General features: G+C 38.1%; 1 protein-coding gene across 1 annotated transcript in view; it reads right to left on the bottom strand.

Moving 5' to 3' along the window:
- Positions 1-25250, bottom strand: part of FAM19A4 (family with sequence similarity 19 member A4, C-C motif chemokine like) — a 119558-nt gene that overhangs the window by 93140 nt on the left and 1168 nt on the right. Inside the window, exon 2 of the mRNA XM_006917484.1 lies at positions 20560-20675. Coding sequence (XP_006917546.1) covers positions 20560-20675 — 116 coding nt within the window. The remainder of the gene's footprint in view (positions 1-20559; positions 20676-25250) is intronic.

The raw sequence follows: 25250 nt of genomic DNA, 5'->3' as shown, positions 1-25250 counted from the left end.
CTGGGGGGTCTAAGGCAGCTTCGTTTCTTTAGATGTTTTAAAATAACAATGCTGTATTATTTGTCATGTTTGATTAAAAATAAAATAGAGGATCATTCTGAGAGCCCACACCTACTATGGCACAGAGAAATAAGACATCCCTCTCCAAAGATTAAGATGTTCCCAAACACACCTAACTTGTCTATCCCCTCTTAGAAAGTTCTTCCAGAGTCTTATGGAAACTTCTCTTGACCTATATTTTCAACCCATTAGGCAGCCTCTTGAGGTAACATGCTTTATAGGCCCCATACATCACAGTAACCTTCACTTGTTTTTTAAATTAAGAACAATACTCAGGCAGGAACCTTGAGCTGGAAAGAAGATACTACAGTTCCACTTTCAATGCTAACACTAATCAGTGCTGGGAGTCACTCAACCCAGGATACAGTTTTCAGCATTCATATGAATGGAATAAATAATAATTGTACCTCACTCATTCTCAGGGAGGTACAGGTGAGAACCACAACACAGAAATGAAACATGCCGCTGGTGAAGCATTGTATTGTGAAGGGGAAGAACACAGGCTCTGGGGAGAAACTGGTGCAATTCTAGCCCCAGCTCCACCACCGAATAGCTGCGTGATGTTGCGAGAGTCACTGCATGAGTATGAACCTCTGTGCAGATATGGGGATAACAATACAAACCTCCAAGGTCGGGGAGGAAGTCAAACGGGGTATGCACGGGACAGAGGATCCACCCCAGCGACTAGTAATAACATCATAATAATTATAATAACCAATTAAACTCATCAACATGTAAATAACATTCTTCTTGAATTAAATTTAAATTCCCTGAGCTCTCTTATTATCAGATTCCATGCACCTGTTATACGTTCCAGTGTGGCAATTAGATTCTCTTTCACAATGGCATTCTATAATTTCTTCCTTTTCGTGCAAACTGTCAAAATGTTGCCACATGGCCATTTCTGACAACTCAAAGATATCAGTGGCACAACTGTTGAATAATATGGCACATCTAAAGGAAAAAGTCCCTCTTAATAAAGGAACATCATGGTCTGTTAATTCACTAAGTACATTAACCATACATAGAGCATTGCAAGGATGGAAAAACAATGCCTGTATCACGAGGTATGGAACTAATTTGAAAAGAGGATAAACAGAAAATAATGTTAGATATTAACTAATGAGAACCCATGGTGGGAAATCTTTAATCACCCAGATAATGCTCTTAATTGTCATCAAAACGATTTCAAATCATTGAAATTAAAAATGACTTTTATATACTAAGACTGCTTTACTAATTTATTGTTAACTAAAAACAAATTATATAGAAATACATTATAAAATGTAAATACATGTACATTCATTTAGATAACTATTGTTATATACGTAAACTATAGTATATATGTATATTTTTATGTATATACATACACATATACTATAATTAAATGTCATTAATTTTCCTTGAGTGTTAAAAACTCCAGAGACAAAAAACACTCATAAATAGCACTTAGTTTTAGCATTAAATAGCTTTGGAAGCCAACACTTTTTTTAAAAAATCAGAAGTTAATATATTTCTTCAGCTAATATGGCTTTCTCCACCACTCCTTGAAGAAAGCCATATTAGCTGAAGAATATATTAACTTCTGATTCTAGTTAAGAGAGGATGTAATGACTAGAGCAGGACAATTTATCTCCATTGCATTCCATCATCCAGTAATTTAAATCTGATTTCAGATTCTCTATCCGCTTATCAACACCAAACTCCATAATGAGACATTGCCTCCAAAGAGAGGGATCCTGCTTTTCTCTCCCTCTTTGTGGACTGTCAGATCCCATTCACTTTATCAATGAGAATGGCACAATCTCCATCTCTGTGGGTGGAACACAGAGGCCAGCACTTAACGCCATCTGATTAACATATGAGGAAGCCTCCTTCATACAAGCAAAACATTTCATGGAAATGCTTGGCATCCTTTATACAGGCACTACCCCCTGGTGCATGTATAAAGTCTCACTGCTTGGAAGGATACCAAGAATAGGATACTGTCCACAGCTTTCACAATTTTCTTGTTGTTATGTTAGAATAAAATTAATAACACTAACAATCTAGCATACCTGCCATTTTAAGGAACACCTGTGTGAAGCAAAAATATTACTTCTTGCCTATCTCAGCTAATGGGAAAAGAGAAACTACACTTTATTTACCAATTAAATTTTCTTTTCAACCAAATTGTATATAAAAATGTTTGATGGGTTAGCATGAACAAGGCACTATTCTAAGTGGTGTGTATGTGTGTCTGTGTCTATGTGTTAATGGATACACATTCACACAGATGCAAATGGAATCCTCACAGTAACCTTATAAGGTAGCTACGACCGCTACCTCAAGCAGGAAACTAGTGTTCAGAGAGGTTAAATAACCTGCTTAAGGCTACACAGCTAATTTAGAAGAAATCAGCATTTGTTTCCAGGAAATTTTGATTCCAGAGCCCAAACTCATATAAAATGACAAAGATGCTTGATATTTGAAATAAAATCTACTAGTTATTTTTATCTTCATTCTGGAACAATGAGAGTTGTTGAGTCAAGTCTCTCAAATTTAATTGCTTAAACTGCAGGGTCTAAGAAGTTGACAAAAAAATGATGGAAGCATATTACATAGAATATGAAAAAAAATGGCCCATATCTCAGGGGCAAACAGCAGTCAGCTATAGAAAACTATTATAAAGCATAAAAACCCAGCGTTGCCCAAAATCTGGATTTTTATGAGCAATCCTATGATTTTCAAACAATGTAACCGATTTTAAAAACACTTTTTAAACATAGTCTAGGCCAAAAAAAACATATCTGTGGACCTCAATTACCTGTGAACTACTACTTTGAGACCTCTGCTTTAAATAATATCTTAATCAAATTTTGGGTAGAAAAATATATCAAATCACTGACAATAATTGGTAATAGTCACATTTCATTGCAAATATCTGTTTGATAATTGCTTGATTCTGAAAACCTTGAATCCCTTACTCTCCATGAGACACTTAACTAAACCTTTCTCAATTCATGCCTTCTTCCTGCAAAGTTTTCCTTTGGTCAGGTAGAAAACGACCTTGCTGCTTCTATTTATTATTTAACAGAACTCAGTCTCAAAATCCCTGTCATAATCTAAAATGAAATAGAGAGAGCAAACTTAATCAGCTGTAAATGTACAGTAGTTAGCATTCACTGCGAAATGCTAATAATATTTTGAGAATGCCATTTCTCTTCCTGGCCTTTTGACCAAGTTGGTTAATGAACTGAGACTTGGGAAATAATGGAAATAATTTAGGCAGAGAACTTTCCAAGCATGCATCAACTTTGAATTGGATTGTATCCAAACCGTAAAAGCAGCATCGAGACAGTAGCCCATCAGACAGGTTTGGCAAGGAGAGCTCACTAACCAGTGTGAAAACACTTGTGAAACTAAAAAAGGAGAATCAAATATTTCAATTACAAGTGCAAATACCCAGCTTTTAGGCACTCCTCGCATCAGATTTTCTTAGAATACTACAAAATTAAAATTGTGTGCCTAATATGTATATAAAACGCTTGAATCCTGTGGTTGCGAAACAATTTTCTAAAAGATAGTTCAAGTCCACAAGCACTTATTTAGCACTTAGGTTCCTACTCTATAAGCTAATCACATATACTAATCACTGGGCTGTGACCCCGAAACTGATCAAGCGAAGCACAAAAATTATTTTCCAAAATCTCCACCTTCAAATTTCTTCCTTTGAAAGAAGACATTTCACACACAGCTTCTGGGACCATAAAGGAGAAAGGCTACACTGGCCAGCCATCTGTTAGTATTTTGTAATGTTACATATGCACCCTTTCCCCACCCCTCCCCGCCACAAGCTCTGTCATCCATCTATATATCCCAGAGAAATTCTTGAACAGGTCCATATAGGGACATTTACATGGATCATCACCAATGCATTTTTGTTGTTGCTTTGTTTTTGTTTGGGGATAGTGGAGAGCTGAAGTAACCTTGGTGTTCATTACTAAGAGAATGAAGAAGCCACTTGAGGTGGGTGTTCATTGTGCAATATTCCACAACACCTGGAATCTTGGTGTATTCATTATTCACTACCAGGAACTAACTCAGGAAAATCTTTCCCACCTGCATCCTAAAAAGCTGAGATGACAGGCCTTAAGAAATTTTACTTTAGGAGAGAAAATACCCCATTTTAGTCAATATTCACTCATTTGAGTTAGTTTTTTTTTTTTTTAAATCATATTATACCAGGTACCTTGTCAAACAAAAATAAGATACCTGTGCCTACCCTTTAGAAACTCTTGCCTCCTTGGGAGGGAGACAGACACAAATCATTATCTTGATAAAGCCTACGAAAGATGTGCATACTGTACAATGTAAGCTCCGAGGCTCTGACTGCACCAGGCGACCCAGGAGAGAGGAGGACATGCTGCAGGAACGTGCCATGGAGGTGAGTAAGCCTGCCTTGTCTTGGCCCAGCTCTACACCCTCAGCAAAGATATCACGCCTGGAAGTTTTCGAGTATTCATTTACTTCCCTCTCCCCGAATGGGTAGGATTCACCAGAAAATCAAGGTATCTGTGACCTGTCATCTGATTTCCATCTGCTGAAATGCAGATTGAGATGACAAATGTGATGAATGGAGATTCAATTTACGGAGCACCTCATGGGGAAATTCTGCAACAAAAACTTCACTGATGTCTCTCATATTGGTCCACATAAGCTCCATGTCCCAATATTGTGATATGATGCAAGTGATTCCAGCTCTGTCTATTGCTGACCAATTTTTCCTCTAGTCCCTTTCCCAGCTGGCCGGAGGATCAGCTTATCTTTGTTGATACCTGAGGTCAAGGCAAAGCAGCCTCCCACATGACTTTCAAAGACTTCTCTGTAAGGAAACAGCTCTCTGATGATGCCACAAGTGCCTGGACTACCAGCAACCTTTATCAAGTTAAGGGCCTTGTTAAGCGTAGGTAGGCCAAGATGTAGTTGTAAACACATCAAATCTTCATCTTTTTTATGCCATGGTGAAACCTATAAACTTCCTCTTAAACAAGTACTATAAATGCATAAAATTTAAAAAAATTGCAAAGGAAATCAGTTATATTAAAATACTCAAAGAACCCAAAGACTGTAAATATAACTTATGACATGCGCATGTGTGTATGTGTATGTAGACCTGTAGCTGTTACTAAAAATAGGCACACAGCAACATATGGACCACATGACAGTCCTTACAAGGATGTTCCTTTTTACCCTAATTAACTTGTGTATTAACATGTTCCTGATGGTTTCCAAGCTAGCACATATTATAGGATATATAGGATAGAGAAAGATTCTAACTCCGCCCTTCGGGAGGGCCCAAATTACAAATACATTCTAGTAGTGATATGCACACTATCTACCACCCCTTGCCACCTTCTGAGTCATCAGCAGTATGGATAGAGCAGAGTGAAGAATACTGTCAGAGCTGAGAGCAGAGTCCAGTCATTTAATCGCCTTGGAGTGGAATCAACTGAACAAATGGGCATATGAGCAATGTTGAAACCTACTAGCCACAACTGCTGACCAATTTTTTATATCATGGTCTTATTACACCTCAAAATTCAAAAAAATCTCAGCAGAACATCATCTAGCTGAATGTTCTCCAACTAAAATAAGTCAGAATACATTTTACTGGTAGGAATAATGTTCACAGTATATTTTCAATCATACAGTAGTTGTACTGTTATATTCTTTGATTTAAAAAATGCATAAATCACACAGCATTAATAGGAAGTCAAAGCCCTTTTAAGTCAATTCTCTATTAAAATGCCATCAAACACATATTTTCTCCATCGAAATGCAATCAACACATGCTTGAAAAATAAGACATATTACAGATGAGAGACATCTATCCAATCTAGTCAATTATTGGTACCAAAGTGGATATAAGCATCCTGAAGAATCTACTCCATACCTAGAAGGCAGATCTACACACTGTGAACTTAAAAATTCATCTAACTTCTAGTTTTACTGCTGCAGAAACTGAGGCCAAGAGATTAAACAACTCGTGACAGTAATCTGTCATGGTCTACACAACTAGTTATTTTCTAAGTCTGGAAGGAAAGTTGGTCTCCTGGCGTCCAGGCTGGCATTCTTATTGTTCAGAGATGCACAGATGTGCTGTTTATAATACTCTTTCCTAAAAGTTGTATTGTTTCAATTACTGCACACCTTTATTTTAACGCACTAATTCACACACTAATTAGTAAGGAACTATCAGTCTGGCTTATTAATATATTTAAAAATAAATATATGATTTTATTATTTTCAAGTACTTGCAGCAATTTCACCAAGGTAACAAGAGAATTTATAATGAGCAATATTTTTTACCTACTAAAATGCATTAAGTACATCATATAAAAAATGGATCATAAACCTAAATGTAAAGCCTACAACTAAAACATTTCATAGGAAACAATAACCTCTGTGGCCTTGGGATAAGGGAAAATAGTTCTAAAACATCAAAAGTACAATACATAAAAGTACAATACATAAAAAAACAAACTGAACAAACTGGTAAATTGGACTTCATCAAAACAAAAAATTTCTGCTCTTCAAAAGACATTTAAGAGAATGAAGAGATTAGGAGAAAATATTTGCAATTCATCTATCCAATGAAGAAATTGTATCAAGAATACATAAAATATTCTAAAAACTCCTCAGGAACACTGATGCAAAAAAAAACTAAATAAGATACTAGTGAACCAAATATAACAACATATTAAAAAGATTATACACCATGATCAAGTGGGCTTCATCCCAGGGCCAAGGGAGGGGACGGTTCAACATACACAAATTGATTAATGTGATACACCATGTAAACAAATTAAAAAATAAGAATCATATGATCATATCAATACATGCAGAAAAAGCCTTCGACAAGATACAGCATCCATTTATGATCAAAGCACTTAACAAAATCAGGATAGAAAGAAAGTATCTTAACATAATAAAGGCCAAATATGACAAACCCTCAGACAACATTATGCTTAATGGTGAAAAACTAAAAACATTTCTTCTAAGATCAGGAACAAGACAAGGCTGTCCACTATCGCCGTTGTTATTCAATACAATATTGGAGGTCCTAGTGAGTGCAATCAGTCAAGAGAAAGATATAAAAGGCATCCAAATAGAAAATGAAGAAGCCAAACTGCCCCTATTTGCAGATGATATGATTCTCTATCTAGAAATCCCTAAAGACTCCACAAGAACACTACTAGAGTAAGCAAATACAGTAAAGTTTCTGAATATAAAATCAATGTTTAAAAGTCCATAGCACACCTATACTCTAATAATGAAATCTCAGAAAAAGAAGTGAAAAGAATAATTCCTTTTGTAATTATGACAAAAAGAATAAAATACCTAAGAATAAATCTAACAAAACATGTGAAGAACCTATATAATGAAAACCATAGACCTTATTAAAAGAAATCAAAGAAGAACAAAGAAATGGAAAGATATTCCGTGTTCTTAAATTGGAAGAATCAACATAATTAAAATGACCTTATTACCTAAAGCATTATACAGATTTAATGCAATCCCCATCAAAATCTCATCAGCATTTTTTAAAAAAATAGAACAAAAAACCATCAGATTTGTATGGAAGCGCAAAAGACCCCAAATTGCCAAAAACATCCTGAGAAAAAAGAACAAGGCTGGGAGCATCACTCTGCCTGACTTCAAATTATACTACAAAGCGACAATAATCAAAATGGCATAGTGTTGGCACACAGACCAGTGGAACAGAATCGAGAGTCCAGAAGTAAACTTATGTACATATGGGCAAAAATTTTTAACCAAAGAGCCAAAATCATACAGTGGAGAAAGGAAAGCCTCCTCAATAAATAGTGCTGGGAAAACTGGAAAGCTACCTGTAAAAGAATAAAATTAGACTGTTGTCTATCACCACACTCAAAATGGATTAAGAACCTGAATATAAGGCCTGAAACAATAAATTGCATAGAAGAAAACAACAAGGTAAAGAAACACCCATTTGAATGGGAAAATATATTTGCAAGCAACACCCCCAGTAAGGGCCTAATATCCAAAATATACAAAGAAATCATACAACTCAGTAACAGGAAAAAAAAGGAAAAAAGAAAAAAAAAATCTAGTTAAAAAATGGGCAGAGGACCTGAACAGACACTTCTCTCAAGAAGACATATAAATGGCCAAGAAATATATGAAAAGATGTTCAATATCGTTAGCTATTAGGGAAATGCAAATCTAAACCACAATGAGATACCATCTTACACCAGTTAGAATAGCTGTTTTATCAAAAGGACAAGTAATAACAAATGCTGGAGAGGATGCGGAGAAAAAGGAACCCTCATACAGTGCTGATGGGACTGCAAATTGGTACAGCCACTATGGAAAACAGTATGGAGTTTCCTCAAAAAATTAAGAATTGATCTACCGTATGATCCAGCAATCCCTCCACTGGATGTTTACCCCAAAGACTTAAGAATCCATATCCGAAAAGATATTTGCACACCGATGTTCATAGCAGCATTATTCACAGTGGCCAGGACATGGAAGCAACTTAAGTGTTGGCTAAAGAAGCTGCGGTACATATATATAATGGAACATTACTCAGCCATAAGAAGAGATGAAATACTGCCATTTACGACAACATGGATGGACTTTGAGATAATCATGCTAAGTGAAATAAGCCAGACAGAAAAAGTTGAAAACCACATGATATCACTTACACATGGGATATAAACTTAAAAGCAACAAGTGAACAGGACAAACGAACAAAGATTTGTGGACAAGGACAATAGACTAGTGGTTACCAGAGGGTAGCGGGGTAGGAGAAATGTGACAGGGAATAAGGAGTCAAATATGTGGTGACAAAAAGAAATCTAACTATGGGAGGTAAACACACAATGCAATATATATATGCCTTACTGTTGAATTGTACACCTGAAACTTACTGGATTTCGTTAACCAATGTTACCATAATTTTTTAAAAAAATGTTTTTAATAAATAAATAAATTTTTAAAACTCTAAAAACTCAATATTAATATAAACAACCCAACTTTTAAAAAAATGGGCAAACGATTTGAATAGAGACTTCACATCAGATATACAGTAAAGCAAACGAAAAAGATGTACAACGTCATTAGTCATTAGGGAAATGCAAATTGAAACCACCTTATGATATCACTACACATAAAATGGGTAAAATTAAAAATATCAATCACACCAAGTGCTTACAAGAATGTGAAGGAACTGGGACTCTCATACACTGCTGGTGGGAGTATGAGTTGGTATAAACACTTTGGAAAACAGTTTAACGGTTTCTTAAAAAAAGTCAAACATACATCAAACATACATATGAACCAGCCATTGTGCTCCCTAGATATTTTACTAAAGAAAATGAAAGCATATGCCCATATAAGCACTTGTATGAAATGTTCATAACAGCTCTATTTGTAATAACCAAAACTGGTAACACCCCAAATGTCCCACAACAGATGAATGAACAGTGTGACACATGATGGAATACTATTCAGCAATTAAAAGAAATGAGCTATTGATACATGCAACACTATAGATGAATCATAAAACAATTATGCAGAAAGGAATCAAACAAAAAAGGAATGCACGCTGTATGATTCCACTTAAACACAATTTTAGAAAAAAGTGCAAACTTATTCATAATGACAAAAAGAATAGTGTTTGCCTAGGGATAGAAGTGGGAGTGGGAAGAGGGACTGATAACAAAGGAAACTTTCTGGGGTGATGGTTATATTCATTAGTTCGATCATGGAGATGGTTTCTCAGCGTGTGTGTGTGTGTGTGTGTGTGTGTGTGTGTGTATACATATATGTTTTAAATTCTACACTTTCAAATGTATGCAGTTTACTGTATGTCAATTGTACCCTAATAAAGCTGTTTTAAAATTTTAAATAAATGCCTTCCGTTCCAAACTTAACACCAAATTACATGAACTAACTATTTCATTTAAACTTTACAAAATCGCTTTTGAGATAGGGGATGTTGTTACACCAGTTTCCGGGAAAATGAGACTGAGGCTCAGAGGGATTGAATAATTTTGTTGTTATTCAATAACTCATGAAGCTAGGACTTTACAGAGCAAAGGAAAAAGCATTTTGATTTCATGTTAAATAAATGCTTCCAAAGCACTTGACAATTTTTTAAGATAACTTAAACTGGTCCCAGGCAAATATATTTACGCTGTTTATTTGCTTAGCAAATCTCTTTTCAGACAACACATGGGTAAATGTCAGCCCTATCATTTCAGAATCACCACAAATTCTAAAATTAATAGGGTTCAAATTAAGGTTTCAGCAACTTAGAGAAACAATCCACACTCAACATGTCACACACTCAAGTCAAAAGCCAGGCTCATTGGAAAACAAATTCAAGATCAGCAACAAAAAACAGACTAATAGCCTTCTCGCTCCCAGCTGGAAAGATCAAAGAGTGTAATTTTCCTTCGAGAAAAGACTGAGACTCACAAACTCATACACCTGGCAACGAAAATGCTGATCCAGCCATCCTGTGGATGTTTCAAGTTTTTAGACAGTACCCTAAAAGTATTAACTAGGAAAATAATGAATTCCGCGCTCTCACTTTACATGTGGTCATTCTCTCCTATCGGATGTGACTGACCTGCAACAGGTCAAACACATGCAATATCCCCAGTTAGAGATCACTGTCCTCCACGGGTAGGCACTTATTTGGAAGTCTGTCAGACGATGGCAGGACACTTGGGGAGAAAACAGCAACATGCTCTCTCCTCTGGCTCAAATCCAATCAGGTTTCAAAGCTCCTCTTGAAAGAATTGACTTCCACCACCCCGTGCAAATGCTTTTCAAATAATGAAGTGTGTACACCTGTACACACTTTGATTTAGGGGGAGAAGGCGCACACCTTGACTTTGTACTCCTTCATTCATAACCAAGTTCAGGTTGTTCAAGTCTCCCATCCCCCTGCCTTGCTGGCATTTATTTCCAGCCCTTTCGCAGGTAGCTACGCAAAGTCAGTGGCACACTACAGAAAAATGAGCCACTTTTAACAACACTGTGGATTAAGTCATTTATTTCATTTCATGCCCATACTATTTTTTCCGGAAACAAAGTTCTCTATTGTTTCCCTTTCTGGCTCTGGGATTCCTGAGCTCTCTCCAGCACAGATTTAAGAAACAGGAAGAGAGAGTCAAGCTGGAGATGCCCACCACCTTGGGGCCCTCCCAGCCCTGTTTAAACTGGTTATAGTTCTTATCTGATTTCAGACATTCTCCAAAACATAAGCATTAATAGCACATTAATAGGAATGGAATTGTTTTTAATTCTTGTACACATAGTCTTCTCACAATCAATTAATCCTTTTTTTAACGGGTTTTTGAATGCTCTTTCATTAACATTATTTCCAGTGTGCTATTCTGAGACCACCATATGGGCCAAAATATTGCAAGCATCCAAGCAACGCCTAGGAAAACACAAAACCTTATTTTTCTTCCTGCCCCGTCTCGATTCCTCCTGAATCATTTTACCAATAATTTAATTTTCTTATATGGGACAATAGATTCTGATTTCCTTGTATAGCACTGACACAGATGAGATATTGACCCATGGTTTTTTAAACCCTAAATCGTAGGCTTTGTTTACATGAGTTTAAGTGTCTGGCTTGAAAGAAGAATGAGAAACTTCATTCTCAAGGGTAAAGTGAATCTTTTTGCTAATTACCCAGAGAACTCTTCAAAGGCCTAGTCTGCCTCAAGACTCAAAAAAGGGGACTCACAAGCTCACATAAGGAACTGAGAGTCTTTACTCCCCTGTCAGTGAAACAACCCTTCCTTCCCATCAAAAAGGATGAGTAGCACATTCATTTGTCAGATACTTCGCAAAACTGACCCTGCCAACAGCACTGGGACTTGAATTTGCAGCCAAAGAGATGAGAAGAAGCTGAATATTATCACCTTGGATAACCTGTTCCTTTCCTTTCTCATTAAATGCTGAGAGTATGATGAGCCCATCAAGATGGCACCAGAGAAAAATAATGTAGGGTACAAGGGAGGTCAGTGGAATTCCTCACAGTAAAGGCTTTTAGCATCCAGGAATGGCTATGCCAATGCAAAATGAGTATTTTCACAGTTCCAGCAAAGAGAAGGAGATGGAGGTCACCTTTATGGGGGGAAATATACCTCTCCTCAGCCTAGCTGCGTCATGGTGAAATGGAGACACATCACCACTCCAATCAAAGAGTAGCTTAATGAGCTAGAGTCAAACTTCTGATATTCTTTTTGTTTGTCTTCTGAATCAGCAGTTTTTTTCTTTAGCTGCGGGTCTGAATAATCACCAGTGCAGCTATTAAATAATACAGTGCCCCAGGGTCCACCCTGCAAGATCCAGATGCAACATAGCTGTGTGGGGCCTCTGTGATTTTTTGTGTAAAAGCTTCCCAGGGGGAGAATCGAGTACGCATCATCAGGTAGATGCCCTTTTCAGTCACTACCAAAACACAAGCTTTTTGTCCATTCTACCATCCTTTTGTATTAATTTAAAAATAGAAGCTCTTTCTGTGGGCTTGCCTACATAGAAATATACCCATACAGTTAATGAAATAACCATTCAGTGGGAGCTAGGGCAAGAGGGAGGACGACAGGGACAATTAAGGAAAAACCATATTAAAACTAACATCAGATTTCACTCAATGAGCAAATGCCCATTACTGATCAAAATAAGCTTTCCAGGGAGTAAGTTTAAGACTTAATGGCCAAAGCCATCACACCCACGCACATACACACACACTCCCACTATTTCAAGTTATTTTGCTACTTGCCTCTCTCTAAAAATACTCACTTGCAAAAAAAAAAAAAAGATCATACAGTTCATTAGGAAACAAAATCATCTTCCCCACTCTTTATAACTGGAGATTACAAACCCCTCTTACTGGCATTTTCCCTAAATTTAGAAGTAGTTATTCAGGAAAGGAAAAAAAAGTAAATAAAACATTTTTAAAAATTAAGTGAAATAAAGTTATATAAAACATTGTGCCCTATGATTGACCCATGAATCAAATAACATAATTCTAATCTTTCAGAAAGTAATGCTAAAACCCAATTTCTTAGCTTGTGCTGTTGATTACAGTAGCCTCTAGCCGCATGTGGCTATTAAGCACTTGAAATGTGGCTAGGGCCACATGTTAGGCTAAATAAAATATATTAGTAATATTAACCTCATCTGCTTCTTTTTACTTTTTAATTGTGTATAGAACACTTAAAACTATATATGCGGCTCTCATATTTCTACTGGACAGAGCTTCGATAAAGTCCTCCATTCTGCTATTTAGCTCTTCTAAACCTTGCCTGCCCCCTTGTGTCAAAACTCAGCAATGCAGGCAAATCATTTTTCAAAACCATTTGTAATAATATAATTCATTTTAGTCTGCAAAGTAAAAATAGCAGCTTACACATGCAATTTTATTACTTGAAGTTTTCACATATAATACAGCACATTTAAGCCTTACAAGAAAACTGTAGTAGATGGTCCCTACCCAATTGTTATCTTTGAAAGAAATAGAGGTTTCTTATGGGAAACTAGGGCTAAAATAGTCATTCCTATCAAAAATATCTAAAGGATTCCTACACAATTTCAGCCCTTAGAAAGGACAGCAACATGGACCCAAACTGGGATGTAACAAGGACTCAACAAATAATTTATCCTAAGTTAAATATAACACAATCACCAAAACACACAATCACATTCATATTTTGCATTACCATTTATAATAGAGAAGACCTAAATCCTAAATTCCCATAAATTTAAATACTACAGGACCTCTATAAAATGGAATGCATTCAAAAGAAGGCAGATCTCAATAAAGACATTCATTTTTACTAATGATGAAGCAGGTTCAGAGAGGTTAAGTGACCTGGACAAGGTCATACAGCCGGCATGTACAGTGCAGAACCAGGATTATTTTGACTTCAGAGCCCCAACACTTGATTCTATTTACTGCCTCATTCCCAAGTGTCTCCAGTTTTACAAGGCCTTTACACCTGGACAGAATATATTAAATAAGAGGCTTTACACTGAAATAAATTATATTAAATAGTAGCTAACCACCACAGCATTTGGTGGAATTGAAACACGCCAAACCAGATCATACTTAAAGCTCTCTGGGGAACTGGAACTACTGAAACGAACTTGTAAACCAGTAGCACCCAAGTTCCTAACTCTCAGCCACATCAGAAAGGTAGCTATTATTCTGTTTCAAAGGGAAAATTTTTAATATTTTGAAGTGTCCAAATATTCCCAGGGATAGATCTCAAGAATGTGGAGTGCATTGTGTCCCAAAATTCTCATGTCTACATCTATGAAGCTTTCACAAATATCCCTAAACAATTAACTCCACAGGACTCAAGGTTCTAAAATTGCCAATATCTTTCTGCTTTCTTATGTTTGCTGCCCTCTTGCAGGGAAGTATTCTGCTTAGTGAGGGGGTAAAAAAGGAATAAAAAGGCAAATGGCTAGTTGAGGAAATAATAGAGAGTTAACTCTGGCTTCCTTTAACTTAGCCCCTTCACCTTATCTATGGCTCGAGGCTACAGACACCATCTGGCCTACTATTCAATCATTATGTCAAGTAGAATTTTAAAAACAACAAAGAAGGTCTTTTGTGGTTTCTAGTTCCTTAAAAATACTACCTCTGGATTTTTGGGGAGGTTTACCAATGTCATTTGCCTTAAAAAAGATTACCACAACCCATTATGAAAACTAGGTAGGTTTTTATTTTGTTTTGTTTTTTTAATGCTTGAACTAAAATAAAACTTCAATCTACACCTAATACTCCATCCTCCCAAACAGGTGATGAGACCCACCTTCCTCCCTTCTATCTCTATTTTAGAGAGGTGGGTTGTAAAATATCTTCTTGTTTATACACAATCATCAACAAGCCATTCTCCTAAACCATTACTCTGCATCCAATAAACCTCTAAACAGGGTTTTAGGGCCACTGTCCCTTTAATTGGCCAGCACCGACCACAAAGCCCTGGGGACACTCTCAGGAGTCTTTCTGGACTCTCACACACAGACTTCTGCAGTTAACACTCTGCAGCTTGTTTCCACTGTCGAGCTTCTTTAGGTACATGCATGGTGAAGTAATGCATCTGACAGAGTTCCTCAGCATCTTGGTACACAGCCCCCCAGTTGATTCTGATCCTAGAGTTTTCCAGCAGCTGAATGTTATCCTAGGAAGAAAAAAAACCACCTGGCCACTGCAAGGATCATGCACTTTCTTCTCCTGCAGGTCATTAGAGGAAATTTATAGTACCTCCTATCCCTCTCCCCACCGTGCACGCGCACACACACACACACACACACACAGCCTCACTGGAATGGCAGTGGTGAGAGGAGGAGCAGGAAGGAACAAGGAAAGAGATGGTCAAAGTGCTCCACTGTCCTCCATTTGCGAAGAGCTTTTGAGAATTGACAAGTAAACAACTGATGGAGCCAAGAGGAAAATGAATGAAGGATTAAATAGCTCAAAGAAAAACAACAGTCCACCAGCACATTAAGAGTCTTCAGTCAAAAAGACATGCCAAGTCAAAATAACCAGACAGCAGTTTTTCATTACCACATATTGGCAAAAAATTAAAACTTGACAGCACCCAGAATTGATGAGGATATGGGGAAATGGGCATTATCATACTATTACCACTGGTGGAGGCATAAATAAGTACAAAAGTTTTAGAAAGCACTGTGACACTAGTAAAATATTAATGTGCTATGTCAGAGGCTGCAGGAGTCTCACGAAATTCATACTCTTCCTTTCTCCAAGACCCAACAGCTAGTGTTTCCCAGCCATCGAAGCTCCAGCCAATGGCAGAACAGTGCAAGTGATGTAGCCCACACCTAGGCCCGGCTCATCAGTACTTCCCTCCTTGCTTATTTCCCCTCCTAGCTGGCTGGGAAGGAGACCATTTCAGAACAACCATGGAAGCCACAGGCTGAAAATGAGAGAGCTTCCAGGCTGAAAATGAGACAGCTTCCATCCATGCGAGTAAAAGCACTGGAGTAGTGAAGAATTACCCAACTGACGGATTTACCCACCCAGCACTCGTGAGCAAAAAATAAAAGTTATTTTCTTGGGCCATTTCTTGGGCATATTTGGTCTATCTATTACAGCAATTAGCCTACTCTCACTAAAATACTTACACGTACTTTAATTCAGGATTTCACTGCTAAGAATTCACCTGAAGTCAGAACATATATATTTGTACAAATCTAGTAAAAAGCACAATGTTCACCAGAATTAGGAGTGATCAAATAATTTATGGCACATTCACACAATAGATGGCTACACAGTGCTACAACGAGTGACATAAATCTGTAAGTACTCAAACAAAAAGGTCTCTAAACTCTATTGTTAAATGGGAGAAAGAATCAAGGCACAGAACAGGGTGATACATGTGCATACACGCATATGGGTATACACACTCTTTTTTTTCTAGAAGGATAGTTGTGATGGTTAATTTTATGTGACAATTCGACTGGGTTATGGGAGTCTCCTTAAACATTATTACCAGTGGTAATAGTATGATAATGCCCATTTCCCCATATCCTCATCAATTCTGGGTGCTGTCAAGTTTTAATTTTTTGCCAATATGTGGTAATGATGTCTCCAGATGTCTCCTTAAACATTATTTCTGGGTGTGTCTGTGAAGGCGTTTATGGACAAGATTATAAGCATTTGAACTAAAGAACTGAGTAAAGCAGGTGGCCCTCCCAGCATAGCTGGGCTTCATCCAACCCACTGAAGACCTGAATAGAACCAAAAGGTAGAAGGCGGCTGACATTTGTTCTCTGACCGTTGAGCTGCAACATTGGTCTCCTCCTGCTCTCTGGGCTCCAGGTTTTGCTCAGACTTCTCATATCCCTACTACTACTGTGTGCTCCTGGTTCTCAGGCCTTCAGACTCGGACTGGAATCTATACCATCAACTTTCTGGACCTCAGGCCTTTAAACCACATCACCAGTTCATCTCCAGCTTGCAGGGTACAGCTCATGAGATTTCCCATCTCCATAGTTGTGTGAGCCAATACCTTATAATAAATCTCTTTATACACACACACACACACATACACACACACACACACACGCACACACACACACAGAGGCACAGGCACACCTCATTTTATTGCACTTCGCAGATACTGCATTTTCACCAACATCATGGCGAGACCCTTCAGCAGAAAAGATTATGACTTGCTGAAGGCTCAGATGATGGTTAGTATTTTTAGCAATAAAGAATTACATTGTTTTTTTTGACATAATGCTGTTGCACACTTAATAAACTATAGTATAGTATATACATAACTGTTATATGCACTGGGAAACCAAAAACTTGTGTGCCTCATTTTATTGTGATATTTGCTTTATTGTGGGGGTCTAGAACCAAACCCACAATATGCCTATATCTCCTTTTGGTTTTCTTTCTCTGAAGAACCCTGACTAATATAATAGTCAACAAAAAGTTAAGAGGGTTTCTTTCACATCTGTCTATGTTTGGAATTTTTACCACCAGCAGAAAACTACATAATTAATCACATAGCGACAAATGTTCAAAATTAATGGGCTAATAATAAATATTCATTTAGCACCCACTCTATTCCAGGCATCAGGGACACAACTTAAGAAACATGTAAGGCAGTAAGAGTTCACAGTAGTATTCAGAAGTCCTCCCTCTCGACAGACACACGCTACCAGCAGGAGGCCAGAGGTCAACTATGGAGGTCCTGGCTGTTGGGCAAAGGGCAATTTTGTAAAGATGGTTGTCTAGGCAGCAGGCAAGCTCAGCGAGAGGCAGGTAACTGCCTTGATTGCTTTAATGGTTGTTAAGATGATGGGATGAGAAGGACTTAAATTCCAAAGATGAAAGCAGTAAGAACCTCCCAAAAACCAAAGAAAAATCAAAAACCAGAGGTCATGTGATGATAATGCAAATAAAATCATCTAGGAATTCTAGGGTGAAAATTTCATTTCTTTAGCAGGATTTAGCCAGGTTTTGCTCAGACTTATATCCCTATTGCTGCCAAAACTTTCCTTATATGGAAGGTACTGTCCATATTTCATGCATATATGATTATAATCTTAATTTATACTTACAGTTCTACCTTTCCCAAATTCAAAGGGTTATGGTAAGAAAATTGAATGTTCAGTCATGTCCTCTGTTTCCTTTAAATTTTAATCACTTTTCAGCACAATCCCTCAAGCCTAGTTCCTGAATATCTGGAAATCTGCTGTTGATAAGCTACCCCACTGAAAAGCTTTGCCTGTCTACTACCTGACTCTCAACCTGCACCCAGAAAACAGATGTGTATTAAACAGATAAGACTAATGACTTCAAGAACTCTATCCTCAAGAACAAGTTCATCAAAAGATACACACAACACAATAATCAACTAGCCGGGGGCACATCAGAGCAGCTTGATGGTATGGCTTTTATGTGGATTTTTTTAAATTGCAATCATTATTTTTCTCGTCTTCTTCCAATTTGAGGAGTAAAGCTAGAGGAGTAAAAATTGAGTCATTAAAGATTTTTAAAATCATCTTAAGCCTAAAATTATGTCTTAACATTAAAATATCAGAATAACTGAGTAGAAAGCATGACTATATGTCTGAAGGTAAGGATATCTAATAAACTTCTCCATATTCAAGACCTCTTGGAGAGAGACTTCACAACTCTGGCACATATGTGGTTTATGGTTCAAGCTTCACTTTTTTTACTAAAAAGTCAAAGCATGCCTGACACTGTCACGGCTCAAATTATCAAAGCAGAGACAGTAAATTAATTTGGCAAGGAGTCTCCTATCGAATGTAAACTATTCAGGAAAACACAATTCATTTAGAAGTTTCGAAGTCTGTGTCACTTTAAATGTTTATTTACCAAGAAAAGGCTCACGTGCACGCGCGCACACATGCGCGCGCACACACACACACACACACACACAGATGCTTAACTGATTATTTTAATCTCTCTCTAGAAAAAAACAAAGTATAGACACAGTTCTCACTAGAAATGATCAGAATGATTCCCTAAAACTTCAGAAACACTCCATTTTAGGTCCCATGCAAAAGTTACCACCTCCTTTTTGTTCTCTGTTCTTTCTTTTACTTTTTTTAAAAATCATTCATCATCTTTTCTCCACATATCTTAAAAGGGTCTTAAATTATGTGAAAGCTCTCTTTACTATCACCCTATAAATGTTAATTTAGGTTTATCTGTAAAGATATTCTGCCTTCAAAGGAAGCTGCAGTATATATATATACACAAATAAAGTGCTGCTGGAGCATTATTTACAACAGCCAAGACATGGAAGCAACCTAAGTGTCCATCAATAGACAGTTGAATAAAGAGGAGGTGGTACATGGACTATTACTCAGCCATAAAAAAATAAAAATTAAAAAAAAAAATGACATCTTACCATCTGCAACAACACAGATGGACCTAGAGCAGTCCCTTTTTGGCACCAGGGACCAGTGCTCCTATGAGAATGTAATGCCTGATGATCTGAGGTGGAGCTGAGGTGGTGATGCTAGCGCTGGGGAGCGGCCGCAAATACAGATGAAGCTTCACTCACTTACCTGCAGCTCACCTCCTGCCGTGCAGCCCGGTTCCTAACAGGACACGGACAGCACTGGTCCGTGGCCCAGGGATAAGGGGGACCCCTGACCTGGAGGGTATTATGCTAAGTGAAATTAGTCAAACAGAGAAACACAAATAGCATACGATTTCACTTCTATGTGGAAACTAAAGAACAAAATAAATGAACAAACAAAACAGAAACAGACCCATACAGAGAACTGACAGTTGCCGAATGGGAAGGAATCGGGGGTCTAAGTGAAAAAGGTGAAAGGATTAAGAAGTACAAATTGGCAGTTACAAAATAGTCACGGGAAAGTAAAGTATTGCATTAGGAATATATACAGTCAATAATATTATAATAACTATGTATGGTGCCGGGTAGGTACTAGACTTTTTAGGGGGACTACTTTGTAATTTATATGTGTCTAATCACTATGCTGTACACCTGAAACTAATGTAATATTGAATGTCAACTGTAATTCGAAAAGTAAAATTTTTTTAACTTATGAACTGTTGAAAAAAAAATGAATTTCAGGTACTTACTAAAAAAATAAGAATAAAGTGCTGCTGGTTTTCCAGATTCCTTGAAAAAAATCACTACTAAAATGAACGTGTACTCAGGAAGGGAAAAGAAAAAAGAAAAACCTGAAGAACATCTTTAAAAGATGCTTAGAACACCACTCTTTAAGCACCAACCATTGAATTGCTTTACTTTGCTGTATTTCATGCTTTCTCTGGTTATTTACACACCATCAAAAGCTCTTGTCAAGTACGTCTGTCTAAAATGTGGACTCTGAGGTTTGAAAGGGTTTTATTAATTGATCTCAACGGCGCATAATGAGCGTTAAAGGGCCTACCTGCGTGTCCCCTGAGGTGCTGGCTCGAGGCGGACATCAGCTTACAGCACACCATTAACACGTAGGCCAGGAAGAGCCAGTGCGACAGCAACACGGACCTAGCATAGACTCTCATCCTAGAGAGAAAGCAGAGAGCAGGCTGCAAGTCAGTGAGGCAAGGCTTCTTGGCAAACACAATCCAGGGAAGGTGGGAGATGCCCTGTGCTTGATCTCTTCTCCCTCAAGGAAACTGAGGGCCAATCAAACCTTATCTGCACTGTGCATTACCTCCATTTTCAAAAAACGCCTTTCATAATTAAGTTTTCCAAGCCTGCAGCATGCCACAGTGGGAAGTCTATTTATGAATTCCCAGGCTACAGCTTCAGTTGTCCTGATAGAATACTGAGATTGTGTACTGTTTTATATCATGATATTTAAAAGCTATATACTGAGAGCTGGATTCAAATAAAATATACAGGTCTGGGCATCTGAAAGAAACCACAAAAAATTTTCACACCCAGCTCAAGAGCTTTTTTCCAGTTTCTTTGACAATATATTAAGGCCTAAAAGAGTGGCCTCATAGCTCAGAATTTGGTGGGAATACGGATGGGCAAGTACAGGTGAATATAAAATAAAATAAACAACTTCATATGAACATCAACAGATATATATATATATATACCCTTATATGAATATTATACAGCCATGAAAAAGAAGGAAGTCCTGCTGCCATTTGCAACAATTTGGATGGACCTTGAAGGCATTATGCTAAGTGAAATAAGTCAGGGAAACACAAATACTCTATGATATTTCTTATATATGGAATCTAAAAAAGACAAACCCACAGAAATAGAGAGTAGAGTGGTGGTTACCAGGGGTTGTGGGTAGAGGAAACGGAGAAATATGGGGATTAAAATTCCAGTTATAAAATGAACAAATTTGGGGATCTAATATACAGCATGATATTATAGCTGATGATATTGTATCTCATACTTGAATGTTGCTGAGAGTAGGTCTTCAGTGTTCTTACCACAAAAAAGAAATGGTAACTATGTGATGAGATAAAGGTGGTGCCAATGCCACAGTGATTATCATTTTGCAATTTATAGATATTGAATCAACACTTTGTATACCTTAGACATCCACAATGTTATAAGACGTTATATGCAATAAAGCTGTGAAAATAAATGAATAAACTTAACTTCTTAAGGATGGACAGTATCGAAAGAGTTGCTCAAAGACAATTCAGTTCTCAAATGTGGTTTTGTAGTCTATTCTAAAACAAACTCTAAAAAGAGTAAATAAAAAGAAAATATCAAAAATGTTCCCCTCCACTCATTACCTGCCCTTTTTGATATTATAGGGAAATTAGATAAAACTCGATTAACTTTTTGGTTTGTTCTTTTTTTAAGTTAACATTTTCAAGCAAAAGTCAGGGCAGCTTGGCATTTGAAAACTCCAGTGACATTAGGTTCTGCCTGGCACGTGTCTCATGGTGTCTGTGATCCACTCTGGTGGATGATAGGGACCTACCTTTCTATATATACAAGACGTATCAATTCATGAGCAGACGATAAAGACATGAGTTTAGATACATACTCAGCTAACACTGGAGGCAAAGCTCCTGAGAAGTCCTGGAAGGAAGGGTCTAGCACCCATGGCTGCCAGCCCAGCGGGACTTCCACCAGAACCCTGATCCCCTGCTGGAGGGAAAGCAGAGCCTCAGGGACCTGGTATCCACGTCATACTCCTCTGAGAGCAGACTCTGCTGCCAGGGAGTCTCTTCCCTTCCCTTGTCTTCCCCTCCCCTTCTCTCCCTCTCTCACAATTTAGTTCAACTATATCTTGTTGAAAGGGTGTCATATTGCTCATTGATTTGAGACTCAGTCTACCTTTGAAGCAGCCAGACCACAACAAGAGTCTAAGGTCATCTTTGAAGAAATCTGTTAAAAGGGACACAAAGCATTGGCTTCTTTGTGCCCTTTGCCTGAGAAATCCAGAGCATTCTAAACAGACATGGAACCATGGGGTCTCTGCTTTGAAGGGCCTGCACGCACTTTGGTTTCTCAATGCATGTCTCCCGTCTCTCCCACCTCGGCATGCACACGGGAGACAAAAACCCTAAAAGCAGTTCAAAAAGTGGCAAAGAAAATATACGGGCCTACGTGAGCTTGAGGTGATGTTATTTAATTACCTTGTCAATTTAGGGAATTGATTATTAACTTATTATCAAGATTCCATATTTGCTGAATTTTTTAATGAGGTGCTCTGTGCCACATGCAGTATTCTAAAATTCCAGTTGTTACACTCAATATCAGTCATTGATCTAATTGTTACAAAGACTTATCTCTCTTTCCCAAGGGTCAAAAATTCAAATACCTCCAAGTGAGCGAGCAGGCTGGTTGGGTAGAAGTTCTGATGAACAGCAGGGACTGTGGAAACCTGTCCAGTGCACTGCTCCCATAGCAGCCTGTTACTGCACAGATGTGAGCACGGGAATGCCAGCTATAATTTTCCAAGAGAAACTGGATTCTGACATGCAGTCTGCACATTTTATATCCTGGCAACTAATCTCAGTTGTTTTATTTTTAAAACACAGAACAAACCAAACAAAACACATTTGCAGGCTGGATCAGGCACCCTGGCTTCCAGTAGGAATTAATGACCCAAAAAGGAAAAATTTTCAAGGAATCAGATAAACAGAATAGTCTTCTATTGCTGTGTAATGAATTAACTGCCAAACTTAGCAGTTTAAAACAACATGAATATATTATCTCAGTTTTCATAAGTCAGAAGTCTGGCACATTCTAGCTGGGTCCTCCACTTGGGGACTTACAGGGTTGCAATCAAGGTGTCATCTGAGTGTGTCCTTCTCTGGCGGCTCAACAGGAGAAAGACTGCTTCTAAGCATCCCCCTGCTGATGTCGAAATCCATTTCCTTGGGCCTGTTTGACTGAGGTCTCTGTTCTGGCGATCGGCCAGGAACTCCTCTCAGTTCTTAGAGGCTGCATTCAGATCTGGCCACATGCCCCCCACCACTGGCCCCTTCAGTCTCAATCTCCTCTTTCATGAAAGGCCCAGTACCTCACTAGGGCTCATCTGATTAGGTCAGTCCTATCCAGGATAACCTCTTTTTTTGATTACTCAACATCAATTTATTTGGGGCCTTAATTATATCTACAAAATCCCTTTATCTTCCTCATATAACCATAACCTAATCACTGGAGTAACCCCCATCATTCACAAACCTGCCCCTACTCAAGGGGAAGAGATACACAGGATACATACACCAGAGGGTATAAATTTTGCAGGCCATCTTAGAATTCTGTCTACCAAAAGTTCGTAAACAATCCATTCACAAAAGTTTATACATATATTTGGTTTACAAAGAATCAATTGAGTATTCAATCCATATATCTGGCTTAAGTATTTATAGACACAGGTTAACGCCAAGATTTACATCACTGAAAATGGACTGAGGCAAGTGATACCCAAAGGCACAGAGCTCTCCCTTGCTCTCCTTTCCTTCAGTCGGCACTCTCCAGAGAGCCCTTCAGACCAGTATCTCCCTGCCCAGCCCACGTAGCCACCATCCACACTCTGAGTCATGAGCAATGTTCCTGAGGTCCTCAAGGACATTGTTCTTTCTCCTTATTAAAACCATCTGACTTAACCTGGTTCTAAAACCCACCTTCTTGTCCTTCATCCAATTTCCAGATGCCCAGGTCTCCCACTGGTTTCTTAACTCTTCTATCACCCACTGAGTGTCATTAAACACTTTTTCCTACTTAGTGGGTTGGCTCCCCTGCCTCTAACCACAACGGCCCACCCAATTTAGAATCTCCAAGAATCTCCAAATTCAGATTAGGTCTTTCAGGTCCCTGAATCACCTAAACTCTTCTAGATGGATTTCACCTAATTTGGAGAGAATATTTGACATGACCTGAATCCCAAAGGTTGGGTTCCCTGGGAAGCCAACCGAGATGGAAATTGGTGAGCAGGAGGTTAATTAACGGGTGCTCTTTGGATCATCACCTGTGGGAGGGGAGGGAAGGAGAAAGGAAGGAAGGGGAGGAGAGGGGAGGGAAGGGGAGGAGAGGGGAGGAAAGAAGACAGGCTAAAAGGAGGAAAGGCCTCAGATAAACCCTATGGAGAGCTACAGAATTGAGATGCCTCTTCTCAGTGGTCCCAAGTTGGGCAGAGGGGCCAGGCCTTTATACTTTCATGTTGATTAGTCATTGGACATGAGCTATTCCTAGAAAGATGGGTCATCTTAGGCAAGCCCTCAATTCAAAGAGGCTACAGGCCATCTTCTGCAGCACTCCCAAAACTTGAAGAAAGAAATCCTTCATTCACGAAAGGGAATCTTGCAGTGCATCACAGTGCCCACTACTGTCCATCTTCAAATAGGAGATTCCATGGCATGTGCATAATTTACTTTGTGGGACTGTCAGTCATCCACAAGAGTAGACTCACTTCCAGGGTGATCACTTCATAAGACATATAAATGTCTAATTACAATGTTGTACACCTGAAACTAATATTATATTGTATATCAACTGTAATTGAAAATTTTTTTAAAGACAAAGACAGAGAGAGAGAGAAACAGACAGACAGACAGAAAAAGTATCCTCTAAGGTATAAAAAGCCCATGCCATGTTCATTAATGTCATGGGAAGAGGTTTCAAATATAAACTCTATACCAGTCTGAG

The sequence above is a fragment of the Pteropus alecto genome, unplaced genomic scaffold, assembly GCF_000325575.1.
Source record: "Pteropus alecto unplaced genomic scaffold, ASM32557v1 scaffold75, whole genome shotgun sequence".
Lineage (NCBI taxonomy): Eukaryota > Metazoa > Chordata > Mammalia > Chiroptera > Pteropodidae > Pteropus > Pteropus alecto.
Note: the sequence above shows the minus strand (reverse complement) of the source record. Positions and strands in the feature narration are given on the sequence as shown.